Source organism: Hyperolius riggenbachi, chromosome 3 (assembly GCF_040937935.1).
Source record: "Hyperolius riggenbachi isolate aHypRig1 chromosome 3, aHypRig1.pri, whole genome shotgun sequence".
NCBI classification, from domain to species: domain Eukaryota; kingdom Metazoa; phylum Chordata; class Amphibia; order Anura; family Hyperoliidae; genus Hyperolius; species Hyperolius riggenbachi.
Window position 1 is genome coordinate 45,345,623 of NC_090648.1, and position 27,938 is coordinate 45,373,560.

Sequence of the window (27,938 nt, forward strand, 5' to 3'; positions counted from 1 at the left end):
TGCTTGTGTGCTGTTATGTAGGCACACAAATATCACTAGAAGTGGGCACAAGTGTGAGTCAGTGCCAGTGGGCACTATCTGTCTGCTGACTATTAGTGTGTATGTGGACAGTATGTAGACAGACACTGGGAACATGCAACAGTTCAAACACAATACAGTGATAAAAACAGAGGCCCTGGAGCACTATTGTGCTTGTGTCTATTGTGACACACAATTATAGTGGGCACTGGGCACAATGGTGGCTGCCTGTGGGCTGTGGGGTGTCACACACACACACACGCACGCACACATACGCACACATACGCACGCACGCACGCACGCACGAACACACACACACACACACACACACACACACACACACACACACGGCAGAAGGATGAAGCAAGTAGCCCTCAGAAGGACTGTTTGGGGTTCTTTAACAGCAAGTAAGTCAGCGAGGATCAAAATAAACAGACCTAGCTAACGCATTCCCTATCTCCAGCAAGCTTTGTCCCTTCCTCTCTCTATTCCAGCAGAAGACAGACTGGAACATGGCGGGAGCTGCAGCTTTTTTTTTTTATAGGGGGCGGGGGGAGTCAGTGAAGGAGTGCAGGCTGATTGGCTACTACGTGCCTGCTGACTGTGATGTAAGGGGTCAAAGTTTAGCCCAATGATGATGCATGGGGGAGGGTCGAATAGCGCCATGTGCTTGCTGCTCGCACCGAGCACAAATACCCGATCTTCGCCGGATAGTGCTCGCCGGCAAAGCGGTTGGGCCATCTCTACAAAGAAACGTGCACAAAAACATGTAGCATTTCTCCTGGAGGAGGGTCACCATGTCGCAGAAGGCAGCCCTGTGCCTACAGTGGCCTGGAGGGACAATATGGAAATATCTCCCCTGCCATTCATCTGTATGGGACGAGATGTGGCATGAGTATCGTGAGGATGGAGGCTACATCTGGGCAATGAGGAGGTGTCTTGAGGTGGATGTTAAGGACTAACGTCAGTAAAAAGAGAAAAAAATGGTGGTGATTAGAGTTGAGCTGAAATTTTCGTAATTTCGCATTACTATAATTACGCATGCGAAATTTGCGATTACGATGCGAAATTAGCGTAGCGAAATTGCCATTAAAATCGTAATTGAAAATACCGTAAGCGTAATTTTCAACGCGAAATTTCGCGTTTCGTTCATGCCGTAATTTCGCATTAAACGCTACCGTAATTTCGCGTTAAACCGTAACGCTCCGTATAGTATAAAAAGCCGCCGACTTTAAGGGTTAATAGCAAAGCCCCCTTAAATGCTAAGAGCCTCAAATTTGGAGAATATATTAAGGAGATCAGGAGGAATAAGAGGAAAATTTTTTTTTTCAAAAAGACCTTATAGTTTTTGAGAAAATCGATGTTAAAGTTTCAAAGTAAAAATGTATACATTTAAAAACCCGCCGACTTTAACGGTTAATAGCAAAGCCTGCTTAAAGTTTAGGAACACCAAATTCCTAGGGTATATTAAGGGGATCAGTGGGAATAAGAGGAAAACATTTTTTTTCAAAAAGACCTTATAGTTTTTGAGAAAATCGATTTTTAAGTTTCAAGGGCAAAAATGTCTTTTAAATGCGGAAAATGACAGGTAACAATAGTGTATTATTTTCATAGATTCCCCAAGTGGGAAGAGTTTTACTTACTTCGTTCTGAGTGTGGGAAATATAAAAAAAAAACGACGTGGGGTCCCCCCTCCCAGACCTCTTTAACCCCTTGTCCCCCATGCAGGCTGGGATAGCCAGAATGCGGAGCACCGGCCGCGTGGGGCTCCGCACCCTGACTATACCAGCCCGCATGGTCCATGGATTGGGGGGTCTCGGAAGGGGAGGGGCAGCCAAGCTTTCCCCTCCCCCTCCGAGCCCTTGTCCAATCCAAGGACAAGGGGCTCTTCTCCACCTCCGATGGGCGGTGGAGGTGGAGGCCGCGATTTCCTGGGTGGGGGGTTCATGGTGGAATCTGGGAGTCCCCTTTAAAAAGGGGTCCCCCGGATGCCCACCCCCCTCCCAGGAGAAATGAGTATAGAGGTACTTGTAGTACCCCTTACCCATTTCCTTTAAGAGTTAAAAGTAAATAAACACACAAACACATAGAAAAAGTATTTTAATTGAACAAAAAACATAACCACGAAAAAAGTCCTTTAATATTCTTAATTAACCATTAATACTTACCTGTCCCTTTAAATAAATGATCCCACGCAATATCCTCGGAAATGTTCTATCAGTTACAATGTAACAAAGTTATTACAATGTAACAACTTTGTTACATTGTAACTACGCCGCACCCGACGTCACTTACCGCCGCCGCCGCCGCCGCGTCTGCGCTGCAGGACCCGACAGAGCTCTGAACTATAGCTCAGAGCTCTCGAAAGCATCTTTGTATTTGGGCTCCAAGGAGCCCCATTGGTCCTTAGCAGACCAATGGGGTTCCTTCTGATTTGAAGGAACCCCATTGCTCTGCTAAGGACCAATGGGGCTCCTTGGAGCCCAAATACAAAGATGCTTCTCAGAGCTCTGAGCTATATAGCTCAGAGCTCTGTCGGGTCCGTGCAGGACGCTAAGTCCCCGCCGGCTCCGCTGCCCTCCCCGCCTCTCCCACATGTCACCCACATGTCACCCACATGTGGGTGACATGTGGGTGACAGATGTGGGCGGGGTGGACAGCGGGAGCTGCGGGGACTTAGCGTCCTGCACGGACGCGTATGCGGCGGCTGAGCGGCGAGTGGCGTCGGGTGCGGCGTAGTTACAATGTAACAAAGTTGTTACATTGTAATAACTTTGTTACATTGTAACTGATAGAACATTTCCGAGGATATTGCGAGGGATCATTTATTTAAAGGGACAGGTAAGTATTAATGGTTAATTAAGAATATTAAAGGACTTTTTTCGTGGTTATGTTTTTTGTTCAATTAAAATACTTTTTCTAAGTGTCTGTGTGTTTATTTACTTTAACTCTTAAAGGAAATGGGTATGGGGTACAAGTACCTCTATACTCATTTCTCCTGGGAGGGGGGGTGGGCATCTGGGGGACCCCTTTTTAAAGGGGACTCCCAGATTCCACCATTAACCTCCCCCCCAGGAAATCGCGGCCTCCACCTCCACCGCCCATCGGAGGTGGAGAAGAGCCCCTTGTCCTTGGATTGGACAAGGGCTCGGAGGGGGAGGGGAAAGCTTGGCTGCCCCTCCCCTTCCGAGACCCCCCAATCCATGGACCATGCGGGCTGGTATAGTCAGGGTGCGGAGCCCCACGCGGCCGGTGCTCCGCATTCTGGCTATCCCAGCCTGCATGGGGGACAAGGGGTTAAAGAGGTCTGGGAGGGGGGACCCCACGTCGTTTTTTTTTTATATTTCCCACACTCAGAACGAAGTAAGTAAAACTCTTCCCACTTGGGGGAATCTATGAAAATAATACACTATTGTTACCTGTGCAAAAAAAACTGACATTTTCCGCATTTAAAAGACATTTTCGCCCTTGAAACTTAAAAATCAATTTTCTCAAAAACTATAAGGTCTTTTTGAAAAAAAAATTTTTCCTCTTATTCCCACTGATCCCCTTAATATACCCTGGGAATTTGGTGTTCCTAAACTTTAAGCAGGCTTTGCTATTAACCGTTAAAGTCGGCGGGTTTTTAAATGTTTACATTTTTCCTTTGAAACTTTAACATCGATTTTCTCAAAAACTATAAGGTCTTTTTGAAAAAAAAATTTTTCCTCTTATTCCTCCTGATCTCCTTAATATATTCTTCAAATTTGAGGCTCTTAGCATTTGAGGGGGCTTTGCTATTAACCCTTAAAGTCGGCGGCTTTTTTATATTATACGGAGCGTTACGGTTTAACGCGAAATTACGGTAGCGTTTAATGCGAAATTACAGCATGATACGACTGTAATGCGAAAATTACGCGAAAATTACGCTTACGCGAAATTTCGCGAAATCCTTCTTCATTACGATTATGTACTTACGGCCATAATCGTAATTACACTAATTACGCGAAATTTCGCAAAATCGTAATTAGGTCATTACGCTCATCTCTAGTGGTGATCAAGGTCTTTTACAGTATTAAGCTGATAGAAGAGGGTGTAGTGTTCAACTAGGCACTTATTGTGCTCTTTAAACAGGAACTGTAGTGAAAATAACATGATGAATAAAATTGCTTATTTTTTACAATATTTATTTATAGATTATTTAGTCAGTGTTTGCTGTAACGATTGGTGTCAGCACGCAGAGAGAATCTGATTATTGGTGATCTGCAGTATCACCAAGAATACAGATATATACCTGATTATTGATGATCTGCAGAATCACCGATAATACAGATATATTGCTAACCTCTGGACACCTGAAGCGTGTGTTTGGTGTAACGGTAGAAATCTGACCACCGGGGTAGCAGGTGGTCCAATAAGTAGAGAGAGACTCTACTGTGGTCAAGGACTCCAGGAGGGGGAGTCCCTGACTGTTTTGCAGCAGCGCCCCCTCTGAGGAGCAGGGGACCCCTGCAGGAGGGCTAAGCACCCTAGGAGAGGGTGACAGCCAGACAGGTCGGGCAGGCCGGGTCGGCCACACACAAGCAGATAAAGTACAGAGACAGGAGACTGATTTGGCAACCAGGAACAGGCAGGGTATATTCATAAACAGATAACCAATAATGCCTGGTCTAGGGTGTGAGATCCATGGTCCCACACCCAGGAACTGGTCTAAGGAGTAACACAGATGTTATACAGTATTCCTAGTCTGGGGTGTGAGGTCCGTGGTCTCTACACCCTGGAACTGGACTAAGGAATAACACAGATGATATACAGTATTCCTAGTCTGGGGTGTGAGGTCTGTGGTCTCTACAGCCTGGAACTGGTCTAAGGAATAACACAGATGATATACAGAATTCCTAGTCTGGGGTGTGAGGTCCGTGGTCTCTACACCCTGGAACTGGTCTAAGGAATAACACAGATGATACACAGTATTTCTAGTCTGGGATGTGAGGTCCGTGGTCTCTACACCCTGGAACTGGTCTAAGGAATAACACAGATGATACACAGTATTCCTAGCCTGAGGTGTGAGGTCCGTGGTCTCTACTCTCTACACCCTGGAACTATGCTAGAGAATAACACAGATGATACACAGTATTCCTAGTCTGGGGTGTGAGGTCCGTGGTCTCTACACCCTGGAACTATACTAGAGAAAACACAGATGATACACAGTATTCCTAGTCTGGGGTGTGAGGTCCGTGGTCTCTACACCCTGGAACTATGCTAGAGAATAACACAGATGATACACAAGAAACTGGCTAAGTGTGGATTCCCAGGTCCACCTGGTTCCACCACACTGAAGGATCTGGCTAATGTCTGAGTGCTAACACATAGGTATTTGCAACGCCAGACAACCAGCAACTGAACAGCAAGAGATATATATATAGTAAAGCGCTCCACAGCGCCGCCCAGCTCCCATCAACCAATCACCTGCTGAGCTGGGATCAGCTGACCGCCTCGATCAGCTGACCCTTCTCCTATTGGCATAAAGAGCCTATCTTGCGGCGCGCGCGCGTAGCTCTCCATCTGTGTGCACTACTAGGTCCAGCCGAGTCAGACGCATGTTGCTGCGGGGAAACCGCCGCTCTGTGCGCAGATACCGCCGCCTCACTGTCAGAACGCGCGGCGGCTTCTCCACAATCCATCACATTTGCCCATTGTAAAATCTTTCCTGAAATTTATCACTGGTGGTGACAGCTTTAGTTCTGTACGGAATGGTCGTTACTGAGAGTTCTATGCACAGAGGGAGATACTGCTTGCTTTGAAGTTGGAAAAAGCCGTTATTCCCCACAATGCAATGAGGTCTCCCCACTCTTGTCGCTCCTGCCTATCACGTCACTGTTTCCCCACTGCAGCTCACTTGCTCTGCCATCTCTATGATGAAATCAGCTTCTGACCCTGTCATCAATGTGAGAGAATCCCATTGGCTTACATTGATCACGGGGTCAGGAGCCAATCAAAGCTCACAGAGCTCTTCCGTCATAGAGATGGCAAAGTGGGTAGCCTGAGGCGATGGGTGTGTGGCGTATACAGCGGTATCGGTGATTCAGAGAGGTGATTTGTCGGAAGGAGACAGTTTTTGGTGCCAGGGGTCTCTGGTCCTTAATGGGCCAGAGACCGCTGGTACTGAAGGGGTTAAGGCAGAATAAAAAGCATTTTTTTTAAATCTTGTTGAGACAATTCTAGGCTGCATTGTGAGAAAGATGACTAAATACTAAACAGCCTAATACTAGCATATTTCTTATTTATACAATAAAAGGAAGAATTTGATTGGCTGTACCACAGAAGACAAGTACCTCCCTCTGCTTTTTTAAGTCATAAACAATGGCAGGGATGGGAAGGCTGTCATCCAAATACTTTAGAAGTCCATGTCTCTAATTATCAGTTCGCTTATGTGCCTGTATGGAGTCAGTCCTTGACACCAGCGATGCAGTTCAGTGCGGAGACTTTCCTCAGCAATCATAAAACATAATATACTGCCTCCTGCAGGCAGGCCTCGTGTGCACAGCTTAAACTGCTCTAGAATATGGTGCTTAGCGCTTTCTACTTCAACTCCAAACAGGTCTATGTCAAAATAATATGTGTTATCTCCCCAAGGCACAGGGTAGGGTGGGGTCCCGAGGCTAAGGAAACCAGCAGAAGAGGTTGGCAGTGATGGGGACAAAGAAGGTGAGCTCCGAGTGTTATATTTATCACTGGCTGAAGGAGTATTGGGACATTTCAGAGGACAATTCACAGTATGTTCTTCAGAGTAGAACCAAACAATGTTACTTTCAAAGAGCATCTCCAAGTTGGACCTCACAGGAGTAAGTGGAAGCCAGCTTTGGACCAGAATGTTCTTAGGAAGCAGCGCCTCTACAATTTCTGATGCATCAAAGAGTTTAAACACCTCCACAGGCTCCAGGACGGTACAATTATTGGGGTGTCCTCCACGATGTAGACGGGCCTCCAACAACTTCATGGCTTCCTCAAGTTTGTCCAGTTGAAGAATCACCCCCACCACAGCCTGATGAAGGGAAGATGGAAAACAGGGACTGAGGTTTTGAAATATCACTAATATTATAAATGCGAAACTTTGGATGTTTATTACTCAATCAAGCAACAATGGCTGAAAGGATTTGAATGAGATTTGGCACACACATAGTACATTACCTGGAATAACATATATGATACTTTTTATCCCCATAACCAATAAGTGGGCGGAGACAAATACAAATTTCACTGGGGAAATGTAAACTGCTGCCATTCTTACACTGTTAATGGCAGGGTTCTCAAACTTTTCACAGTTGGTCACTGGGTGACTGGGATTAATATTCAGAAAAGTTGGTGGAGATTACAAAAGCCAATCAAAATTCACCTATTGATTTTCAAGGGGAATCTTTAATTGCTGCCATTCTTGCACTGTTAATGGCACAAGATTCAAACCTGGTACAGTTGGTCATTGGGTGACTGGGGTTCAAATTCAGAAAAGGGGGTTGATCCACAGCCAATCAGATTTGTTTCATTATAATGCAAATTATTGATGCCAAAGACCGCAAAGTTTACAAACTAGGTCATTGAGTAAATGAGTAAGTGTGTGTTAGGGTTAGAAAAAGTGGACGGATCAACACCAGCCAAATACATACCCAGGCAATGCCGGGCCATCAGCTAGTGTAACATATCTCACAATTTGGAAATAATAAATGTGGGTATAGACACTGGGGGACATTTATCAAGAATATATTAGTAGGTTTTTAGAAATCCTTGCAGAACTATCTCAGACATCCTAAGAAATCACTAAATAGTGCAGATTCCTTCTTAAACTGTTAAGAATAGGAGGAGTTAGGAAGGTTTCTCAGGCAGTGCAGTGTGTGAAGGAAATTGCTGTTGCTGAGGTAACCAACACATCTGCTGTCAGCAGGCTCTGAGTGAAGGGGGAGGAGCCGTTCACAAATCATGTCTAGCCTGCACTGCTGCACTATCTAGAGAACTGCTATGAAGCACTTCTTAATCTGCAGCAGTTAAGGAATGGATTTGCACTTTTCTTAACTGTATTGCAGCTCTAGAAATCCATGCTAAACTGCTGCTGTTATGTAGGCTTTGGAAAGTTTCTTACTATCATGCAGAACAGTTCCTCTGCTGGTTAGAACAGTTTTAGAAGAAAAAACTGTCGGTAGGGCTTTGATAAATCTAGCCCTGTGATTCATTTAAGGAAACTGTAAATGCAGTGGCTGGATAGTGTTCTGGTTAGGAGCTCAGCCTCTGACACAGGGGACCAGAGTTCAGATCTCAGCTCTTCCTGTTCAGTAAGCCAGCACCTATTCAGTGAGGAGACCATGGACAGGACTCCCTAACACTGCTACTGCCTATAGAGCGCTTCCTAGTGGCTGCAGCTATGGCGCTTTGAGTTGGCCAGGAAAAAAGTGAGATATAAATATTCTTGTAAATAATGTTTAGTAAGTGAAAATCACATTGAATCAGAATTAATTGAAAACTTAAAAAATTAAAAAATTTTAAGTTTTCAATTAATTCTGATTCAATGTGGTTTTCATTGAGGCCCCTTGCATGCATGCTTGCGTGCTGCATTGCACCACAGTACACCTCCCCGCTGCAAGGGGATCTTAATGGTAAATATCATAATTTTGTGTTATTTTTGTAATTACGATTATGGTCATAACAGCAAAATTCTCAATACGAAAAATTATGTGAATTTTTGAGAAACTAGGCGCATTTGTGTGTAAATTGGCTACAATTAGGTGAAATCTTGCGTAATTACATATTAGCTATTACATAAATAATCGTAATTACGATTACTTTAGTAATTACAATTATTCTTGGAAAAGCTAATTGGTAATTACACAACATTTCACCTAATTATGACTAATTTTTGGGTAATTACAATTTATTACGATAAATCCAATTCAAAGAAGAAAAGCAGGTTGGGCACCAATTCCAATGCTCAAGTGTAAATTTAATCCCAAAAGGTACAGCAAGTTGCATCAATTAGAGTGAACAAGACGGCCTGAAGGCTTCTCTTGGGTTTCAGCAACATCAGCAGTTTCTCAGAGAGCCAGACAGGAGAAATACAAACTAACAACTTGTACAATTAGCAAGCTGACTTGGGGGACAATTCACTTTGTAGGATGAGAAGCCCGCACTTTGGGCCAATAGGCTGCCTATCAAGTGACAGGCATCCTATTGGGCCAATCAAAGTGCAGGGATCTCATCCTACAAAGTCACTGAACCTGACAGGACAGGATTGGAGCGGTCGTTAGTTTTGGGGGGAGCGTGAGTAGGTTAGTAGTGCACAGGGCAGCCATCAGGGGGGGGGGGGGGGGGCAACTGACACTTCAGTGAGGGGCCCAGGGTTTCTGGGGGCCCTGGGCCCCCAAAAACGCTGGAAGGGCCGCATGTGCTGGCTGCGGGCCTGCGGCTCACTACCCAGCACACCGCCTTCCAGCACTGAGAGAAGAATGACATCAGCTCTTGAACGTGGGGAACAGATGAGTGAGCCCGCTACAGTGGACTTCCTATACTGTAGCACCACCTATATCTGGCTACCTATACTGGCGCTGGAACCACCTAAGCTACCTATACTGGGGCACCACCTATACCTGGCTACCTATACAGGGGCACCACCTATACCTGGCTACCTATACTGGGGCACCACCTATACTTGACTACCTTTACCTCCACTTTTTGCCACATCATGCTGTGCATGCCACTTTCTTCAGTGTCGGAGCCATGTACATTTTTCGCTGCAGTGCACTTTGCGCACACAGACACGGGTGTGGGGTGGCTAGTGAGCGGGGTTAGCAACCAGTGGGTGGGCCTGGGGAGGGGGGGCCCAGGCCTGATGATGTGTTAGGGGCCCCAAAATTTCTGATGGCGGCCCTGGTAGTGAATGCTACAGCAGTAAAATTGTACTTGCTCTGTCACATGAAGCTGCGCTGCTTGAGCACTACTGATTTGTCTATGAGCCAGATGCAGCCATCAAAAGAGCCACATCTGGCTCCCGAGCCATTGGTTCCCTACCCCTGGCTTAGAGTATGATAAAGTAGTTTTAGCTATTTAAAAATGTTTACCAATTTTGTTCACAGACCAGAAGTTAGATTCGATTTTTCATAATGGTTGCCCCTTCCCTCATGGAGAAGCAGTACCCTTGGATCTATTTTGTCCCTCAGCTTATTTAATTCAACTTCAGTTCCACATAGTGGGACATGGCTATCTACTACTGGCTCTTACAGGTGTGGATATTCCACTTGTCGATATTGTCCTTATGTTCAATTGGGCCGGGAGGTAATTTCGTTTACAAAACAACGATCCTTTCCAATTTCGGGTTTTATAAACTGTGCTACTACTAATGGGATTTATACTATCCACTGCCAACGCTGCTCTGTACAATATGTAGGTTGCACTACACGTCCCCTTAGAGAAAGAATTTCAGAACATTATAGTGGAGCATCTAAAGAAAATTTGGGGGGTTCCAAGGTGTCAATACATTTTGCAACCTGTCACAAGAACCGAGAGGGTGAGAAGGTCTGTTAGAGGGGGGGACAACCAGAGGAACAATTTAAAACGTGAGACCTTTTCGGTTTGTCGACTCGGGACTCGTGTTTCTGAGGGCCTGAATTCTAGGTGGGATGTTTTCTTTCTTTTTTATGATTTATAAATGTACATCTATATGTTCCTCTGCATGTTCCAATTACTCTAACTTATGCTTGTTTTTCTTGTGCTGTACTCAGATATTCCTGTTTTTCCAGTAATAAATTGGAGTAATAAATTGTTCTTAAATGAGCACTTTTTGTACTTTTGCATAATTTGAAATGCATGTGGTATGTTTTTGAGATGTTTCCATTTGTATATGCTGATGTTTGAGCCCACCCAATTTGGGTGGTGCTGTGTTTGTATAAATTGTTGCTCCTGTGGGAGCCTTTTTAGCTATGACTAAGGACGGAGCAAATGTAAAGCTCCGATACGTATGAGCTTAACTTTGTGTTATGTCCATTGTGCACGTTTTTTCAATAAAGATTGGACTTTTATGGATCGGTTGAGGGGATCCTTTCCTTCTCTTCAGATGGCCCTAACAGGATTGAATGTATTTGCCATAAATGCTTAGTGGTGTTCAAACCATAAACAGAAGACATCTAATACACTACTGATGGACAGTACCTTGGTGTGGAGCACTCTGAAGTCTTTTACCAGGTGTGGGGTGAGATGCTCTGATTGGGCAAGACGGATTCTTCTCACTCTTGGATGGTTAGAACGAAGGGTATCTAAACAAAATTTGTGTATTTGAACACTAAAGCCGCGTCCTCTTGCCCAGGGGGCGACGCGAATACCCTGCATCACCGCCGTCTCTCCATCATCAACCAACAGGTAGGACTCAAAGGCCACCTGTAAGAGAAACATTGCATTTATTACGTTATTTTCACTACAGTTCCTCCTTAAGCTTAGTGTTGGGCGAACATCTAGATGTTCGGGTTCGGGCCGAACAGGCCGAACATGGCCGCGATGTTCGGGTGTTCGACCCGAACTCCGAACATAATGGAAGTCAATGGGGACCCGAACTTTTGTGCTTTGTAAAGCCTCCTTACATGCTACATACCCCAAATTTACAGGGTATGTGCACCTTGGGAGTGGGTACAAGAGGAAAAAAAAATTAGCAAAAAGAGCTTATAGTTTTTGAGAAAATCGATTTTAAAGTTTCAAAGGGAAAACTGTCTTTTAAATGCGGGAAATGTCTGTTTTCTTTGCACAGGTAACATGCTTTTTGTCGGCATGCAGTCATAAATGTAATACATATAAGAGGTTCCAGGAAAAGGGACCGGTAACGCTAACCCAGCAGCAGCACACGTGATGGAACAGGAGGAGGGTGGCGCAGGAGGAGAAGGCCACGCTTTGTGAGACACAACAACCCAGGCCTTGCATGAGGACAAGAAGCGTGCGGATAGCAATTTGCATTTTGTCGCCATGCAGTCATAAATGTAATACAGATGAGAGGTTCAATAAACAGGGACCGGAAACGCTAACCCATCACAGATGTTCATTGTTCATGTTACTTGGTTGGGGTCCGGGAGTGTTGCGTAGTCGTTTCCAATCCAGGATTGATTCATTTTAATTTGAGTCAGACGGTCTGCATTTTCTGTGGAGAGGCGGATACGCCGCCGATCTGTGATGATGCCTCCGGCAGCACTGAAACAGCGTTCCGACATAACGCTGGCTGCCGGGCAAGCCAGCACCTCTATTGCGTACATTGCCAGTTTGTGCCAGGTGTCTAGCTTCGATACCCAATAGTTGAAGGGTGCAGATGGATTGTTCAACACAGCTACGCCATCTGACATGTAGTCCTTGACCATCTTCTCCAGGCGATCGGTGTTGGAGGTGGATCTGCACGCTTGCTGTTCTGTGTGCTGCTGCATGGGTGTCAGAAAATTTTCCCACTCCAAGGACACTGCCGATACCATTCCCTTTTGGGCACTAGCTGCGGCTTGTGTTGTTTGCTGCCCTCCTGGTCGTCCTGGGTTTGCGGAAGTCAGTCTGTCGGCGTACAACTGGCTAGAGGAGGGGGAAGATGTCAATCTCCTCTCTAAAGTCTCCACAAGGGCCTGCTGGTATTTTTCCATTTTGACCTGTCTGGCTCTTTCTTCAAGCAGTTTTGGAACATTGTGTTTGTACCGTGGATCCAGAAGGGTATAATCCCAGTAATTGGTGTTGTCCAGAATGCGCACAATGCGTGGGTCGCGTTCAATGCAGTCCTAGGCCGAAGAGGTCATAGCCTAGGGTCACAAAACCTGTTTATTTGGGCAATTTCAATGGTGGCGAGTCTGACGTACATAAATCGCAGCAATGGCCGTTAGCAACGTCTGAATCTCACGAAATGTCTCATGCAGGTAGAAGACATATTGTTAGACTTGGGCTCCAAAGATGGGTTCCCTACATCTCTGCAAACCAGAGTTACAGGGCTCCAAATTTGGTAAAATCCCCCATAGGCTTTCATTGGGCCTCCTATTTACAGTTCCAAAATCTCACATCTTTTCAAAGGGCAATTACTCAGCAGTGGCAAATTTTCTAGCATTGTAGGGACCCTTAGGGGGAACATGACTGGTGAGTTTCGGGCCCCTAGGCCGAAGAGGTCATAGCCTAGGGTCACAAAAACCTGTTTATTTGGGCTATTTCAATGGTAGTGATGGTGACGTACATAAATCGCAGCAATGGCCGTTAGCAAAGTCTGAATCTCACGAAATGTCTCATGCAGGTAGAAGACATATTGTTAGACTTGGATTCCAAAGATGGGGTCCCTACATCTCTGCAAACCAGAGTTACAGGGGTCCAAAATTGGTAAAATCCCCCATAGGATTTCATTGCCTCCCTATTTCACTTTCCAAAATCTCACATCTTTTCAAAGGGCAATGGCTCAGCAGTACCAAATTTTCTAGCATTGTAGGGACCCTTAGGGGGAACATGACTGGTGAGTTTCAGGCCCCTAGGCCGAAGAGGTCATAGCCTAGGGTCACAAAAACCTGTTTATTTGGGATATTTCAATGGTAGTGATGGTGATGTACATAAATCGCAGCAATGGCCGTTAGCAAAGTCTGAATCTCACGAAATGTCTCATGCAGGTAGAAGACATATTGTTAGACTTGGATTCCAAAGATGGGGTCCCTACATCTCTGCAAACCAGAGTTACAGGGGTCCAAAATTGGTAAAATCCCCCATAGGATTTCATTGCCTCCCTATTTCACTTTCCAAAATCTCACATCTTTTCAAAGGGCAATGGCTCAGCAGTACCAAATTTTTTAGCATTGTAGGGACCCTTAGGGGGAACATGACTGGTGAGTTTCGGGCCCCTAGGCCGAAGAGGTCATAGCCTAGGGTCACAAAAACCTGTTTATTTGGGCTATTTCAATGGTAGTGATGGTGGCGTACATAAATCGCAGCCATGGCCGTTAGCAAAGTCTGAATCTCACGAAATGTCTCATGCAGGTAGAAGACATATTGTTAGACTTGGATTCCAAAGATGGGGTCCCTACATCTCTGCAAACCAGAGTTACAGGGGTCCAAAATTGGTAAAATCCCCCATAGGATTTCATTGCCTCCCTATTTCACTTTCCAAAATCTCACATCTTTTCAAAGGGCAATGGCTCAGCAGTACCAAATTTTCTAGCATTGTAGGGACCCTTAGGGGGAACATGACTGGTGAGTTTTGGGCCCCTAGGCCGAAGAGGTCATAGCCTAGGGTCACAAAAACCTGTTTATTTGCAATATTTCAATGGTAGTGATGGTGACGTACATAAATCGCAGCAATGGCCGTTAGCAAAGTCTGAATCTCACGAAATGTCTCATGCAGGTAGAAGACATATTGTTAGACTTGGATTCCAAAGATGGGGTCCCTACATCTCTGCAAACCAGAGTTACAGGGGTCCAAAATTGGTAAAATCCCCCATAGGATTTCATTGCCTCCCTATTTCACTTTCCAAAATCTCACATCTTTTCAAAGGGCAATGGCTCAGCAGTACCAAATTTTCTAGCATTGTAGGGACCCTTAGGGGGAACATGACTGGTGAGTTTCGGGCCCCTAGGCCGAAGAGGTCATAGCCTAGGGTCACAAAAACCTGTTTATTTGGGATATTTCAATGGTAGTGATGGTGACGTACATAAATCGCAGCAATGGCCGTTAGCAAAGTCTGAATCTCACGAAATGTCTCATGCAGGTAGAAGACATATTGTTAGACTTGGATTCCAAAGATGGGGTCCCTACATCTCTGCAAACCAGAGTTACAGGGGTCCAAAATTGGTAAAATCCCCCATAGGATTTCATTGCCTCCCTATTTCACTTTCCAAAATCTCACATCTTTTCAAAGGGCAATGGCTCAGCAGTACCAAATTTTCTAGCATTGTAGGGACCCTTAGGGGGATCATGACTGGTGAGTTTTGCCACTGCTGAGCCATTGCCCTTTGAAATGGTGTGAGATTTTGGAACGGTAAATAGGAGGCCCAATGAAAGCCTATGGGGGATTTTACCAATTTTGGACCCCTGTAACTCTGGTTTGCAGAGATGTAGGGACCCCATCTTTGGAATCCAAGTCTAACAATATGTCTTCTACCTGCATGAGACATTTCGTGAGATTCAGACGTTGCTAACGGCCATGGCTGAGATTTATGTACGCCCCCATCACTACCATTGAAATAGCCCAAATAAACAGGTTTTTGTGACCCTAGGCTATGACCTCTTCGGCCTAGAGGCCCGAAACTCACCAGTCATGTTCCCCCTAAGGGTCCCTACAATGCTAGAAAATTTGGTACTGCTGAGCCATTGCCCTTTGAAAAGATGTGAGATTTTGGAAAGTGAAATAGGGAGGCAATGAAATCCTATGGGGGATTTTACCAATTTTGGACCCCTGTAACTCTGGTTTGCAGAGATGTAGGGACCCCATCTTTGGAATCCAAGTCTAACAATATGTCTTCTACCTGCATGAGACATTTCGTGAGATTCAGACTTTGCTAACGGCCATTGCTGCGATTTATGTACGTCAGACTCGCCACCATTGAAATTGCCCAAATAAACAGGTTTTGTGACCCTAGGCTATGACCTCTTCGGCCTAGGACTGCATTGAACGCGACCCACGCATTGTGCGCATTCTGGACAACACCAATTACTGGGTTTATACCCTTCTGGATCCACGGTACAAACACAATGTTCCAAAACTGCTTGAAGAAAGAGCCAGACAGGTCAAAATGGAAGAATACCAGCAGGCCCTTGTGGAGACTTTAGAGAGGAGATTGACATCCTCCCCCTCCTCTAGCCAGTTGTACGCCGACAGACTGACTTCCGCAAACCCAGGACGACCAGGAGGGCAGCAAACAACACAAGCCGCAGCTAGTGCCCAAAAGGGAATGGTATCGGCAGTGTCCTTGGAGTGGGAAAATTTTCTGACACCCATGCAGCAGCACACAGAACAGCAAGCGTGCAGATCCACCTCCAACACCGATCGCCTGGAGAAGATGGTCAAGGACTACATGTCAGATGGCGTAGCTGTGTTGAACAATCCATCTGCACCCTTCAACTATTGGGTATCGAAGCTAGACACCTGGCACAAACTGGCAATGTACGCAATAGAGGTGCTGGCTTGCCCGGCAGCCAGCGTTATGTCGGAACGCTGTTTCAGTGCTGCCGGAGGCATCGTCACAGATCGGCGGCGTATCCGCCTCTCCACAGAAAATGCAGACCGTCTGACTCAAATTAAAATGAATCAATCCTGGATTGGAAACGACTACGGAACACTCCCGGACCCCAACCAAGTAACATGAACAATGAACATCTGTGATGGGTTAGCGTTTCCGGTCCCTGTTTATTGAACCTCTCATCTGTATTACATTTATGACTGCATGGCGCTTCTTCCCTGTTCCATCACGTGTGCTGCTGCTGGGTTAGCATTACCGGTCCCTTTTCCTGGAACCTCTTATATGTATTACATTTATGACTGCATGCCGACAAAAAGCATGTTACCTGTGCAAAGAAAACAGACATTTCCCGCATTTAAAAGACAGTTTTCCCTTTGAAACTTTAAAATCGATTTTCTCAAAAACTATAAGCTCTTTTTGCTAAAACATTTTTCCTCTTGTACCCACTCCCAAGGTGCACATACCCTGTAAATTTGGGGTATGTAGCATATAAGGAGGCTTTACAAAGCACGAAAGTTCGGGTCCCCATTGACTTCCATTATGTTCGGAGTTCGGCCATGTTCGGCCCGAACCCGAACATCTAGATGTTCGCCCAACACTACACGTGACCCGTTCGGCCAATCACAGCGCTAGCCGAACGTTCGGGTAACGTTCGGCCATGCGCTCTTAGTTCGGCCATATGGCCGAACAGTTTGGCCGAACACCATAAGGTGTTCGGCCGAACCCGAACATCACCCGAACAGGGTGATGTTCTGCAGAACCCGAACAGTGGCGAACACTGTTCGCCCAACACTACTTAAGCTGATCACAACTTTTATAAATTCTGAAAACTGAAGAAGGCCGAGATGAGAGACCCTGGGAGGCTGCCATATTTATTTCCTTTTAAACAATACCAGTTGCCTGGCAGTCCTGCTGATCTTTCTGGAAACATGCATGCAGCTAATCTTGTCAGATTTTTCATAGATATCTGATCTGCATGCTTGTTCAGGGTCTATGGCTAAATGGATCAGAGGCAGAGGATCAGCTGGACAGCCAAGCAATGTGCCTTATTTAAAAGGAAATAAACATGTCAGCCTCCATATCCCTCTCACCTCGGTTCTCTTTAAGTAATGCTATTTCCTGGACATCAGCTGCTTGTCAAAAAAATGAACTCTGTGCTCCAAGTTGAAGGAGGTCTGTTGAAGGAATACTTCCTTTCAGGGGTGCCGCCAGCATACAAGCGAGGCACTTCCCCGTTTTGGGCCTGGCTTTGGAGGGGGGCCTCGCTTTCCGCTGTCTGCCTGCCCTGTGCTCTGCGCGGCCCCCACAACTTACGTGCCAGAGTTCCATCTGCGACTCTGCTCTCCTCAGAGTCCTTGCTCTCTCCTATCGCCATAATTACCCGGCAGGCCGGCAGCACCTCTCATGACGTTGGTAGTAATAACCACGGCAGTAGAAGCGAAGCCGTACCCGGTGACAGGAGAGCACTAGAGGATTGCTGTAAGAGGATGTCACCGATGGAACACTGGCACGTAAGTTTCTAGGGGCAGCACCTTTACCTGGCTACCTATGCTGGGCACCTAAAAATCACTACCTAACCTATACTGAAGCTCCACCATCTTTACCTGGCTACCTATACTGAGCACCTATAGCTCGCTACCTATACTTGGGCTCCACCTGTACATGGCTACCTATACTGGGCACCTATAGCTCGCTACCTATACTGGGCCTCCACCTGTACCTGGAGCCATATCCCTCTCACTTCGGTTCCCTTTAAGTAATGCTATTTCCTGGACATCAGCTGCTTGTCATCTTCATAATGAGGCCTCTCCAATTTTTATTTTTCCTTTTTTGTAGGCTTGTCCAGAGTTCAGGTCATGTGACCACCAATCTGTCCAAAATACATTTCAGGACATTTTGATGTCAAAACAACAGTTATGTTTTAACCAGAAAGAAAGAGATGGGCCAAAGAGGAGTCTGGAAATGTTCTGCCTGGAGACCATCCAACCCACAAACACCCATTAACCACAAAGTAGACAAACACCTGGGGCAACAAATAAGCATTTCATAGATCTCTCGTACCACCCAACTTGATGTGGTCAACTTATTTTTCTATCATTTTTTTTTTTACCCATCTAGGAAAAAATTAGATAAAATTTATAAAACTCAGCAAATGGCAAAAAATTTATATCACTATCAATAACATCCCCACGCACTAAGACCCCCATCAGTGGTGCCTAACCCTAAGACCCCCGTGGTGCCTAACTCTAACACCCCCACCCAGTGGCGCCTAACCCTACCCGCCTTCCTAAACCTTAAACCCCCCATGATACAATGCTGCAATTTGCATTTCTGAAAGCTCTGAGTGCCCGCAATTCTATCGGGCGTCTCTGCGCAACAAAATTTACCTTGCTTGTCGCATATCGTGGACATTATAAAAGCCGCGATTTGGTACATTTCAGCGCCCAGAGGTGCACGGTGGCACTCACTACCTAAATTTTGTTCTTTGCCGATAACTGCAGCATTTTTTCCATAAGGGCTCGGCCTCAAGCGCCCTTTTTTCCCGATTCGCCCCATCCATCCACATACACCAATCTATAACTGTTCCAGCTACAGAGTTTATGAAGAACTCATTTGCAAAAGTCAGTTTTCACATTTCCACAGATGCTGTAATATTCACAAAACTATATTAGAAAGCATACTGCATTTTAACCACTTGAGGACCACAGTGGTAAACCCCCCTAAAGACCAGGCACATTTGAACTAAAATGGCCACTGCAGCTTTAACGCCAAGCTGCAGGACCGCACAACACAGTACACGAGTGATCTTCCCCCCCTTTTGCCCCCACCAACAGAGCTCTCTTTTGGTGGAGTCTGATCGCCCCCAAGTAGTTTTTTTGTTGTTTTTTTTAAATAAATATTTATCTGCGTTTTTTTAAACAAAATATGCTTTTTTTTGTTATTCCTTCCCTCCCTCCCTCCCTCCCTGCACCCAGCCAATTATGTGATCGGCTGTCATAGGCTTCTGCCTATGAGAGCCGATCGCTCTCTTATCCCCCAGGGGGACAGCCGCGTCACACGGCTGTCTCCAGTACAGCGCTACTGCTAATCGCAGTGCTGTACTACGATCACGCCGTCTAACAGCAATCGCCGCTCGGAGACTGGAGAGGGGGCGGAGCTCCGCCCCCAAGCAGGAGATGTGCGCGCAGCCTGCGCGCGATCTCCTGAAACTCAGAGCCCCAGGACTTGACGGCAATCGGCGTTAGACGGTCCTGGGGCTGCCGCCGCGGCCACGCCCATTGGCGTTAGCCGGTCGGCAAGTAGTTAAGGTAAGAAATGCAACAATTTAAACATTGTAGACAATTACCCCAGCTCAAAGGAAGTGACTTACATAGGCGCTATCAGCCCGTGATGATGTTGAACAAACAATTAGAAACAACAGTACTTTCTTCTGAAGTTATAGCGCACTTACGAGCACTGACACTGAAGATAATCTCCCTGTAATCGTGATTATCCCGCGGCAAGCCTGCTACTGCAATAGCGGCAAGGCTCCGCTCAGAACAATGCTGCGGCCAGCCTCCAGATTCTCATGGTTCTCCGGTCAGGTGATCACTCTGTTTCACCGGTGGTGCGTTCCAGCGTGGTTACGTTCTGTGATCTCAAGCCAGTGACAGCCAAAAGATGCTTCCTGGATATGGAGGTGAATGAACAAATAGTGCACACTGCAGAATAAAAGGGGCCACACACGGAGGGTGCACTTACTAGAGTTATTCTTATTTTATTGCATATAAAAATAGCCTCCCCTTCCCGACTCGAGTTTCGGCAGTTGCTTGTAGAGTATAGAACTCCAAGTTTACAAGGTTATAGAGCTCTTTATGTCAGCACTATATAAAGCATCACCATCATCAAAAAGCTAGTTATTTCCCATTTTTAAGATAAATGGACAACTTGATATCATTGTGCTACAGAATAGACATAAATATTGCAGAATCCCATTTTGTACTCACAATTTTTCCCTCGCTCTTGGCCACAAACATATGTCTCCGGTGGTCCTTCAGCCAAGAATGGTATATAAAAGGCAGATAGTCTGTTCCATTGAATAGACCATGTGAGATAGACATCAGCTCGTCATAGTCCCCAGCTGTGGCCAGTTTAAAGTCTACAGGTGCCATAGATGTATCTGACCTGGTGATAGTGTTACTGGTGAGCCCAGCCGCTGAAGAAGATGAGAAGAACAAAATGTTAACATTGACCTAAAGTTAAAATGTGGGCATCTGACAAATAAGTACTAGTGTTGTCACAGTTGACTAGGTTGACTCTGATACCAGTGGTAGGCATGGGCTTTCTAGGGATTGAGTCTAAGTAGCCACTGGTCTTCACCAGAGCATCCTGCAAGGGTTGATGAGGTGCTACCCCTAGTGGGCAACAGGCTAATTTTGCAGCAAGCGTCAACAAGGTTGCTATCACAGCAAGACATTTAAAAAATGGGTCCACAGTGATAAGACTACTGACAGATGATGGGTCAATTCTAGGTCAAGTTTTAGGCTGGAGGCTGAAGGCAGATGACATACAGGCTAGTCAGATGATGTGCAGAATGTCAAGACTGGCAGCTGAACAAGTGCATTTCCCATGCATGAAACGGAACATGGCCAGTAATAGGGATCACTCATGCTGGAGCGAGTCCTCTTGCACAGTTTGTAAACGCAAACATGCCCAGTGCAAATATGCTTGTTCACATTTACGGGTCATGTGATCGTACACCGTCGCTCAGGCTACGAGTCTAAAAGTTTTTACAGCCCAGCAGTTGAATAATACATTTTGCTGTAACGGGGAACAGGAGGGGCACTGAGGCCCACAGAAAAGTTGCAAGTTCCTGCAAACATTTATAGGAACCGCATCCATTATTTAATCTAACATTTTATCCAGGTACACTATAAGTGTGTCACATGAACCTGACAAGGTGCGCATTTACTGTATTATGGCTCATTTCTGGTAGTTTAAAGGGAACCTAAACTGAGAAGGATATGGATTTTTCCTTTTAAAATAATACCAGTTGCCTGACTCTCCTGCTGGTCCTGTGTCTCTAATACTTTTAGCCACAGCCCCTCAACAAGCATGCAGATCAGGTGCTCTGACTGAAGTCAGACTAGATTAGCCGCATGCTTATTTCAGGTGTGTAATTCAGCCACTACTGCAGCCAAAGAGATCAGCAGTACTGCCAATTTAGCAACTGGTATTGTTTAAAAGGAAACATTCATATCCCTTTCAATTAAGGTTCCCTTTAACGAGACTCTGAAGTCTAATTTTTTACTAGTTTTTTAAATGTAATCTTGTTTAGCATTGTAGCCTTACTTGAATTGCCGCAATCCCGCCGCAAAAGGAGTGTTTTTTTTCATTAGGAAAATAACCTGCAAAGTTCCACAACTTTGCAGGTCGCAGATCATGCTGCCCTGGAGAGGCAGAGCTTTGAGCTGTAGCTCTGCCTCTCCGCAATCAATCTCCGCCTCCTCCCCACCCCTCTCAGGGAAAGAAGACTGAGAGTGGTGGAAAGAAGCAGCAATCCGCAGAGATTGACTGCGGAGGAGGCAGAGCTACAGCTCAAAGCTCTTCCTCTTCTAGGAAGTAAAGCCCTGCGAGCCTGGAAGCTTTGCAGGGCTTTTTTTATATGATAAAACATTCGTTTTGCGGTGGGATTGCGGTGGTTCAAGTAAGGCTTTAATGCTAATAAAGATTACATTAAAAAAACTAGTAAAAAATGAGACTTCAGAGACTCTTTAAGTTGGTCTTGGCTGGATTATTAAAATTATATCTGGCAAGCGGCAACAATAAACCAGGAAGTGTTGAAACTCACAAAATATGACCATGGTGCCAGGGGCGTAACTAGATATCACCGGGCCCCCCTGCGAAACTTTGGAATTGGGCGCCCCACCCCCCTCGCTTTCTGCACAGGAAAACTGAGGACCAATGTGTTTTCCCCATGCAGATAACAACACTAAGACTCAGTGGCGTACCTAGGGCGTTTGACACCCGGTGCTGGTTATTATAAGGGCAGCATTTCACCATAAAATAATCGTAAAGTGAGCAGCATTTCACCATAAAATAATCGTAAAGAGAGCAGCATTTCACCATAAAATAATCGTAAATAGAGCAGCATTTCACCATGAATCGTAAAGTGGGCAGCATTTCACCAGCAAATAATCGTTATGTGCGCAGCATTCACCAGAAAATAACTGTTATGTGCGCAGCATTCACCAGAAAATAATCATTATGTGCGCAGCATTCACCAGAAAATAATCGCTATGTGCGCAGCATTCACCAGAAAATAATCATTATGTGCGCAGCATTCACCAGAAAATAATCGCTATGTGCGCAGCATTCACCAGAAAATAATCTCTATGTCCGCAGCATTCACCAGAAAATAATCATTATGTGCGCAGCATTCACCAGAAAATAATCGCTGTGTGCGCAGCATTCACCAGAAATTAATCGTTATGTGCGCAGCATTCACCAGAAAATAATTGTTATGTGCGCAGCATTCACCAGAAAATAATCGCTATGTGCGCAGCATTCACCAGAAAATAATCGTTATGTGCGCAGCATTCACCAGAAAATAATCGCTGTGTGTGCAGCATTCACCAGAAAGTAATCGTTATGTGCGCAGCATTCACCAGAAAATAATCGCTATGTGCGCAGCATTCACCAGAAAATAATTGTTATGTGCGCAGCATTCACCAGAAAATAATTGTTATGTGCGCAGCATTTACCAGAAAATAATCGTTATGTGGGCAACAGTCACCAGAAAATAATCCTGTAAAAAAAAAAAAATTCACTCACCTGGCCGGCCTCACATGCGCAGCTCCCTGACGATCCTCCAGCGACGAGCCTCCTGCAGTCAATGTAAATCTCCTGCGCTGACAGGCAGAGAGCAGGGCTACGGGAAGATGGCGCCTGAAGCCTTGTACTGGAGACACAAATAGTCTCCAGTGCAGGGCTTCGGCAGCCATCTTCCTGTAGCCCTGCTCTGCCTCTGGGTAGTGTTCGCCACTGTTCGGGTTCTGCAGAACATCACCCTGTTCGGGTGATGTTCGAGTTTGGCCGAACACCTGATGGTGTTCGGCCTTTTTAGTTCGGGTTCGCCCGAACTACTGAATGCCCGCCGAACAGGGCCGAACAGGGCCCCTGTTCGGCCGAACAGGGCCCCTGTTCGGCCGAACAGGGCCCTGTTCGCCCGAATACTGCCCCCCTATGGGGTCGCAGGCATAAGGGGGGAGCATGCCCCGATCGCGGGGGGGGGGGGGTCGGAAATTCCCCCCACCCCCTCCGCTAGCGCTCCCCCCTCTGCCCGCTTCCCCATAAAAAAAGTTTGATGAAATTTAAATAGTACCGGTGGCTGGCAGTGGAGTGAGTGAGGAGGAGGAGGAGGAGTCCGACTAGGAGAGAGACGCGTTGAGGCCGGGCAGCGGGCGGTTCAGCAGTAGTACCCTTGTGGTACTTCCGCCCTTTCTCTGACCTCACGTCCTCTGCATACGAGGGTACGCGTAACGCGTACCCTCGTATGCGTCATCACGTAGAGGACGTGAGGTCAGAGAAAGGGCGGAAGTACCACAAGGGTACTACCGCTGAACCGCCCGCTGCCCGGCCTCAACGCGTCACTCTCCTAGTCGGACTCCTCCTCCTCCTCACTCACTCCACTGCCAGCCACCGGTACTATTTAAATTTCATCAAACTTTTTTTATGGGGAAGCGGGCAGAGGGGGGAGCGCTAGCGGAGGGGGTGGGGGGAATTTCCGACCCCCCCCCCCCGCGATCGGGGCATGCTCCCCCCTTATGCCTGCGACCCCATAGGGCCCCCAAAAGCAGGATGTTCGGGGGAGTTCGGGGTTTGGCCCGAACATGCCGAACATCTGGCCCATGTTCGGCGAACGGACTCGAACATCCAGGTGTTCGCCCAACACTACCTCTGGGATGCAGTCCCCGCAGTGGGCTGCAGAGAGATGAACCGGGCGTGGGCAGGCAGCGGCGGGGAAGAGAGGCAGGAGGGGACCCAGGTGAGGGAGGGGATCTGTCCCCCCTCCCCGCCGCTGTCCCCCACCCTTCCTTCTAGCGCTGCTCTTCCCCTTCCATGGGGGGTCGTGGCGACACCTCCTTGGGTGTCAGTCACCCGGGGTGCCACGCCCCCCTGCGCCCAATGGTAGGGACGCCACTGCTTAGACTTAAAGGAAATGTCAGACATTCTATGCTACCCCCAGATCTACTTACTCGGGGTTTCCTCCAGCCCCATGCAGGCGACCCTCGTCGCAGCTCTGCTCCCAGTACATACATACACACACAGCCGTATTATTTTAGTACATGAGAGCACATGCTACATGGAGGCACAACAAAGACATGCTGAACAGAAGATATAGTATCAATGTAACTTTTGGCAAAACGTTCAGAATGTCACTGATTGATACTATTATTACAGGATCTGGGACCCCGCTCTCAATGAGGCAGTGACAGTCAGACATCAATCTTACCCACTCCACTGTAGTAACACTCCACTGTGTCAGTAATGAGACACCATAAGGTCACTGGCCTGTGTGTGATAAGAATCTAGGAATCTCTTCTGAGGGATTGCTGAATAAGGGCAAGTCTACAACTTTTTTTTTAACCTGTGACTCCTTTGTTTGCAACATTGTACATGAAGTCATCAGAACTTTTCTGCAGTGTGAGACAGATGTTTTTTTACAAACTTTATTTTCATGTTTTAAATTGATATATTTCTTACTTTCAGTGAACCAGGATAGAAAGGACCAGTGTGGTTTGAATTATAAAACAACATATTTTTCTTATGAAATGCCGTGGGCGTGGTTTGGGGTGTGGCTTAAGTATCCCTGTTTCTGATCTCAAAAAGTTGTGAGGTATGGGACAGTTGGGAGCTATGTCATCAGGCTTCCCAATTATTTATTCTGTACTTCCCTGATTTTGTAATGAATGGTTTATGCCCATGCCCAGTTTGTAACATTTGCTTGAATGCCTCCACTTCCTGTCTCGGTGAACGCTTATGAGAAAAACAGGAAGTGACAGAAAGTATCCCCAGTAGGGACCCAGGAAAGAAGAGACAACAGAGAAATGTAAATACCTTTTTGCACTGTAGTTTGTGGCTTGGTCACAGTGTTGCTGACTTGTGCAGTTATGTGACTACTCTGGTCTTGTGCCTGTAGAGGTCTACTAGTGCTCAGCGGTCGTCTCCTGGCCTGAGAAGTGTTGCAGGGTTTCCACCTGGTGGACTCATAGTGCAGAAGGCTACAAGATGCAGACCTGTAACTGGGACATGTGGTCATCCATAGTAAAGTACTGGACAATTGCTTGAGTTTTCTGAGGGCACCTCGCCCTGGACAGTGAATGCGAATCATGAGGACTTGAGAAATCTCTCCGCCTGGAGAAACTTCAGCAGCTAGAGGTTATGACGACATCTGATCTGACAAGTTCCTCTATAACTGCAGGTTTAGGGAGCAATGGAAGTGGAAGTTTTGAAGTCTTTCTCTGTAGGAATTTTCTTTGTCTCTCAGACCAACATTTTTAATACCTCTCAGCATTTGAAAGGGAAAAAAAAGAGCAAAGTACTAAGTGGGCATGGTTATAAGTTAGCAGTGGTTAAAAGTTTATTGAACTTGAAACTTGTCTCTTTCACTCGGTATTGCACAAGTCTTTTTGGCTTTTAATGTTATTAAAAATACCTCATTTTGCACCCTTAATAGGTGAGCCTTTAAATGATTAAGTGGACTGGATAAAAACAGCTTACAAATATTTAGCAAAGAACTCACTCATCTATATACAAGGTCCAAAGTATCATGTCTGATTCTGACTACCATTTATTTAGACATGTGTCCCCCTAAAGATCAAGATCAATGGCTAAACTTAAAAACAATGGATACGTAAGTGATGGGATTCAACCCACAATTAGTATAATAACACCAAGGCAAAAGAATCAACACTAAGGCACTAATTGCACGATCAGTCAGAATTTGGTGAAAGGCTGTGTCTCCAGTAAACCAGATAATTGATACAGCAGGGTTTAGACTTGAAAGATCCAGACACCAGAACAATTCCAATACCAGAGCACATCTTTATATCTTCTTCGGTAAGACAGACATACAACACGGAGTGGACAGCCTGACAGACGTTTCGCAGGTTTCACCTAATCTGGCAGAGGCCACAGGCAAAGTCCTTACCTTTATCTGTGGCCACTGAAGAAGCTGGTGAGACCCCGGAAACAGATTGCATGTCTGTCTTAAGGAGCCCATATACCTAAGGATTTTCCCGCCGAGATACAGCAGATTTGATCACTGTGATTGAATCTGCTGTGAAATCGTTGTGCAAACGCTGACAGAATGATCGATTTCCGTCCGAAATCAATCGTTCCTGTCAATCCGTCCGTGCGGAAGATTTTACTCAATCGCCGGCGGGTCGGGAGTGCGTCGATAGCGGCGTTCGAGTGTCCGACGGTAGAGGGGGAATAGTAATTAACACCGCTGGGACTTTTGTAGGAGCAGATTGGGCCATTTTTTGGCTAAACCCCGCGTCCAAATTTCCCGGCGTCATTTTTTGCATGGATGCCCATGCTCGCCCCTCCTCTGCGCCTGTCCTGAATTTCTTAGATACCACCACCACCACCATCCACATTCTTTTTCTGTCCTACAGTTAGAGGTGGTCAATTAGGTGCTAATATTTACGGCTTACCTGCACATTGTATGCAAAATCCAACACACTTCCTGTAAACTTGGATCGGCCTATTTCTAGGTATGGTCGGACATCCTCATTTCCAATTGCACGGAAATTACGATTTCTGCCAATGCCAATTTCTGATTCCTATTTTCCTGATTTTCAGTTTTTCTGATTTTCTAAGCTCTGACACAAAAAATGACAATTTTTGTGTGTCAGAACTTACCTACAAATCCCCCCCCCCCCCCCTCCTCCCCAGAAATTGGAAATCGGAAAAACGGAACCTTGTGATTGTTCTAAAATGACTGCGGTAATTCTCTGATTGGATCAATGCTTCCGAGTTCTGTGACTGGGATAAAATTACCGAGTTGCGGTAAATCGGATCTCTTGTGTTTCCTTGTGTTGCTTTCCATTTGCAGCTTCCCTTTTGAAGTCTCCTCCTCCATGTGCAAGGCCTGGGCCTTTGTAGCCTTTCCAGAAATCCAGCCCTGTTGGCCGGACAGATCCTCAGGGCCAGATTTGTACTCTTTTACCACCCAAGGCCACTGTCAGCAGCCACCCCCTTCAGTATAGATCAGCGTTTTTCAACCACTGTTCCGCGGCACACTAGTGTGCCGCGGAACGTTGCCTGGTGTGCCGTCCTCTTCTCCCCCTCCCGCCCGTCCCCGCGGCCGCCGCTGTTATTACCTTAGCAGCGGCCGCTCTCCCCTCTCCAGCGCATGTATATTCTAGCAGCGTATCTCCCGGCTGCTCTGTATGTGATGCGCAGGAGGCAGGGCTCGGTTACCATAGTAACGGCGATACATATCGCCGTTACAGGAAGCCGCTGCCCTCCTTCCTTCCGCATCACACAGAGCAGCCGGAGATACGCTGCTTGAATATACACGCGGCGGAGAGGGGAGAGCGGCAGCTGTTAAGGTAATAACAGCGGCGGCCGCGGGGACGGGCGGGAGGGCACTAAACTGGCTATACTGGGGCACTATTCTGGGGTACTATACTGGCTATCCTGGGGCACTAAACTGGCTATACTGGGGCACTATACTGGGGCACTATTCT

General features: G+C 46.3%; 1 protein-coding gene across 1 annotated transcript; it reads right to left on the minus strand.

Annotated features, from left to right (window-relative positions):
• Positions 1–4,167: 4,167 nt before the first annotated feature.
• Positions 4,168–27,057, minus strand: LOC137562588 (histidine N-acetyltransferase-like). Its single transcript, XM_068274077.1, has 4 exons — positions 25,300–27,057; positions 20,187–20,395; positions 11,188–11,412; positions 4,168–7,042 (listed from the first exon to the last, which is right to left on the minus strand). Exons 1-4 carry the CDS (start codon positions 25,571–25,573, stop codon positions 6,395–6,397), a joined length of 1,356 nt encoding a protein of 451 aa, XP_068130178.1. The 5' UTR covers positions 25,574–27,057; the 3' UTR covers positions 4,168–6,394.
• Between the last annotated feature and the right edge of the window lie 881 nt (positions 27,058–27,938).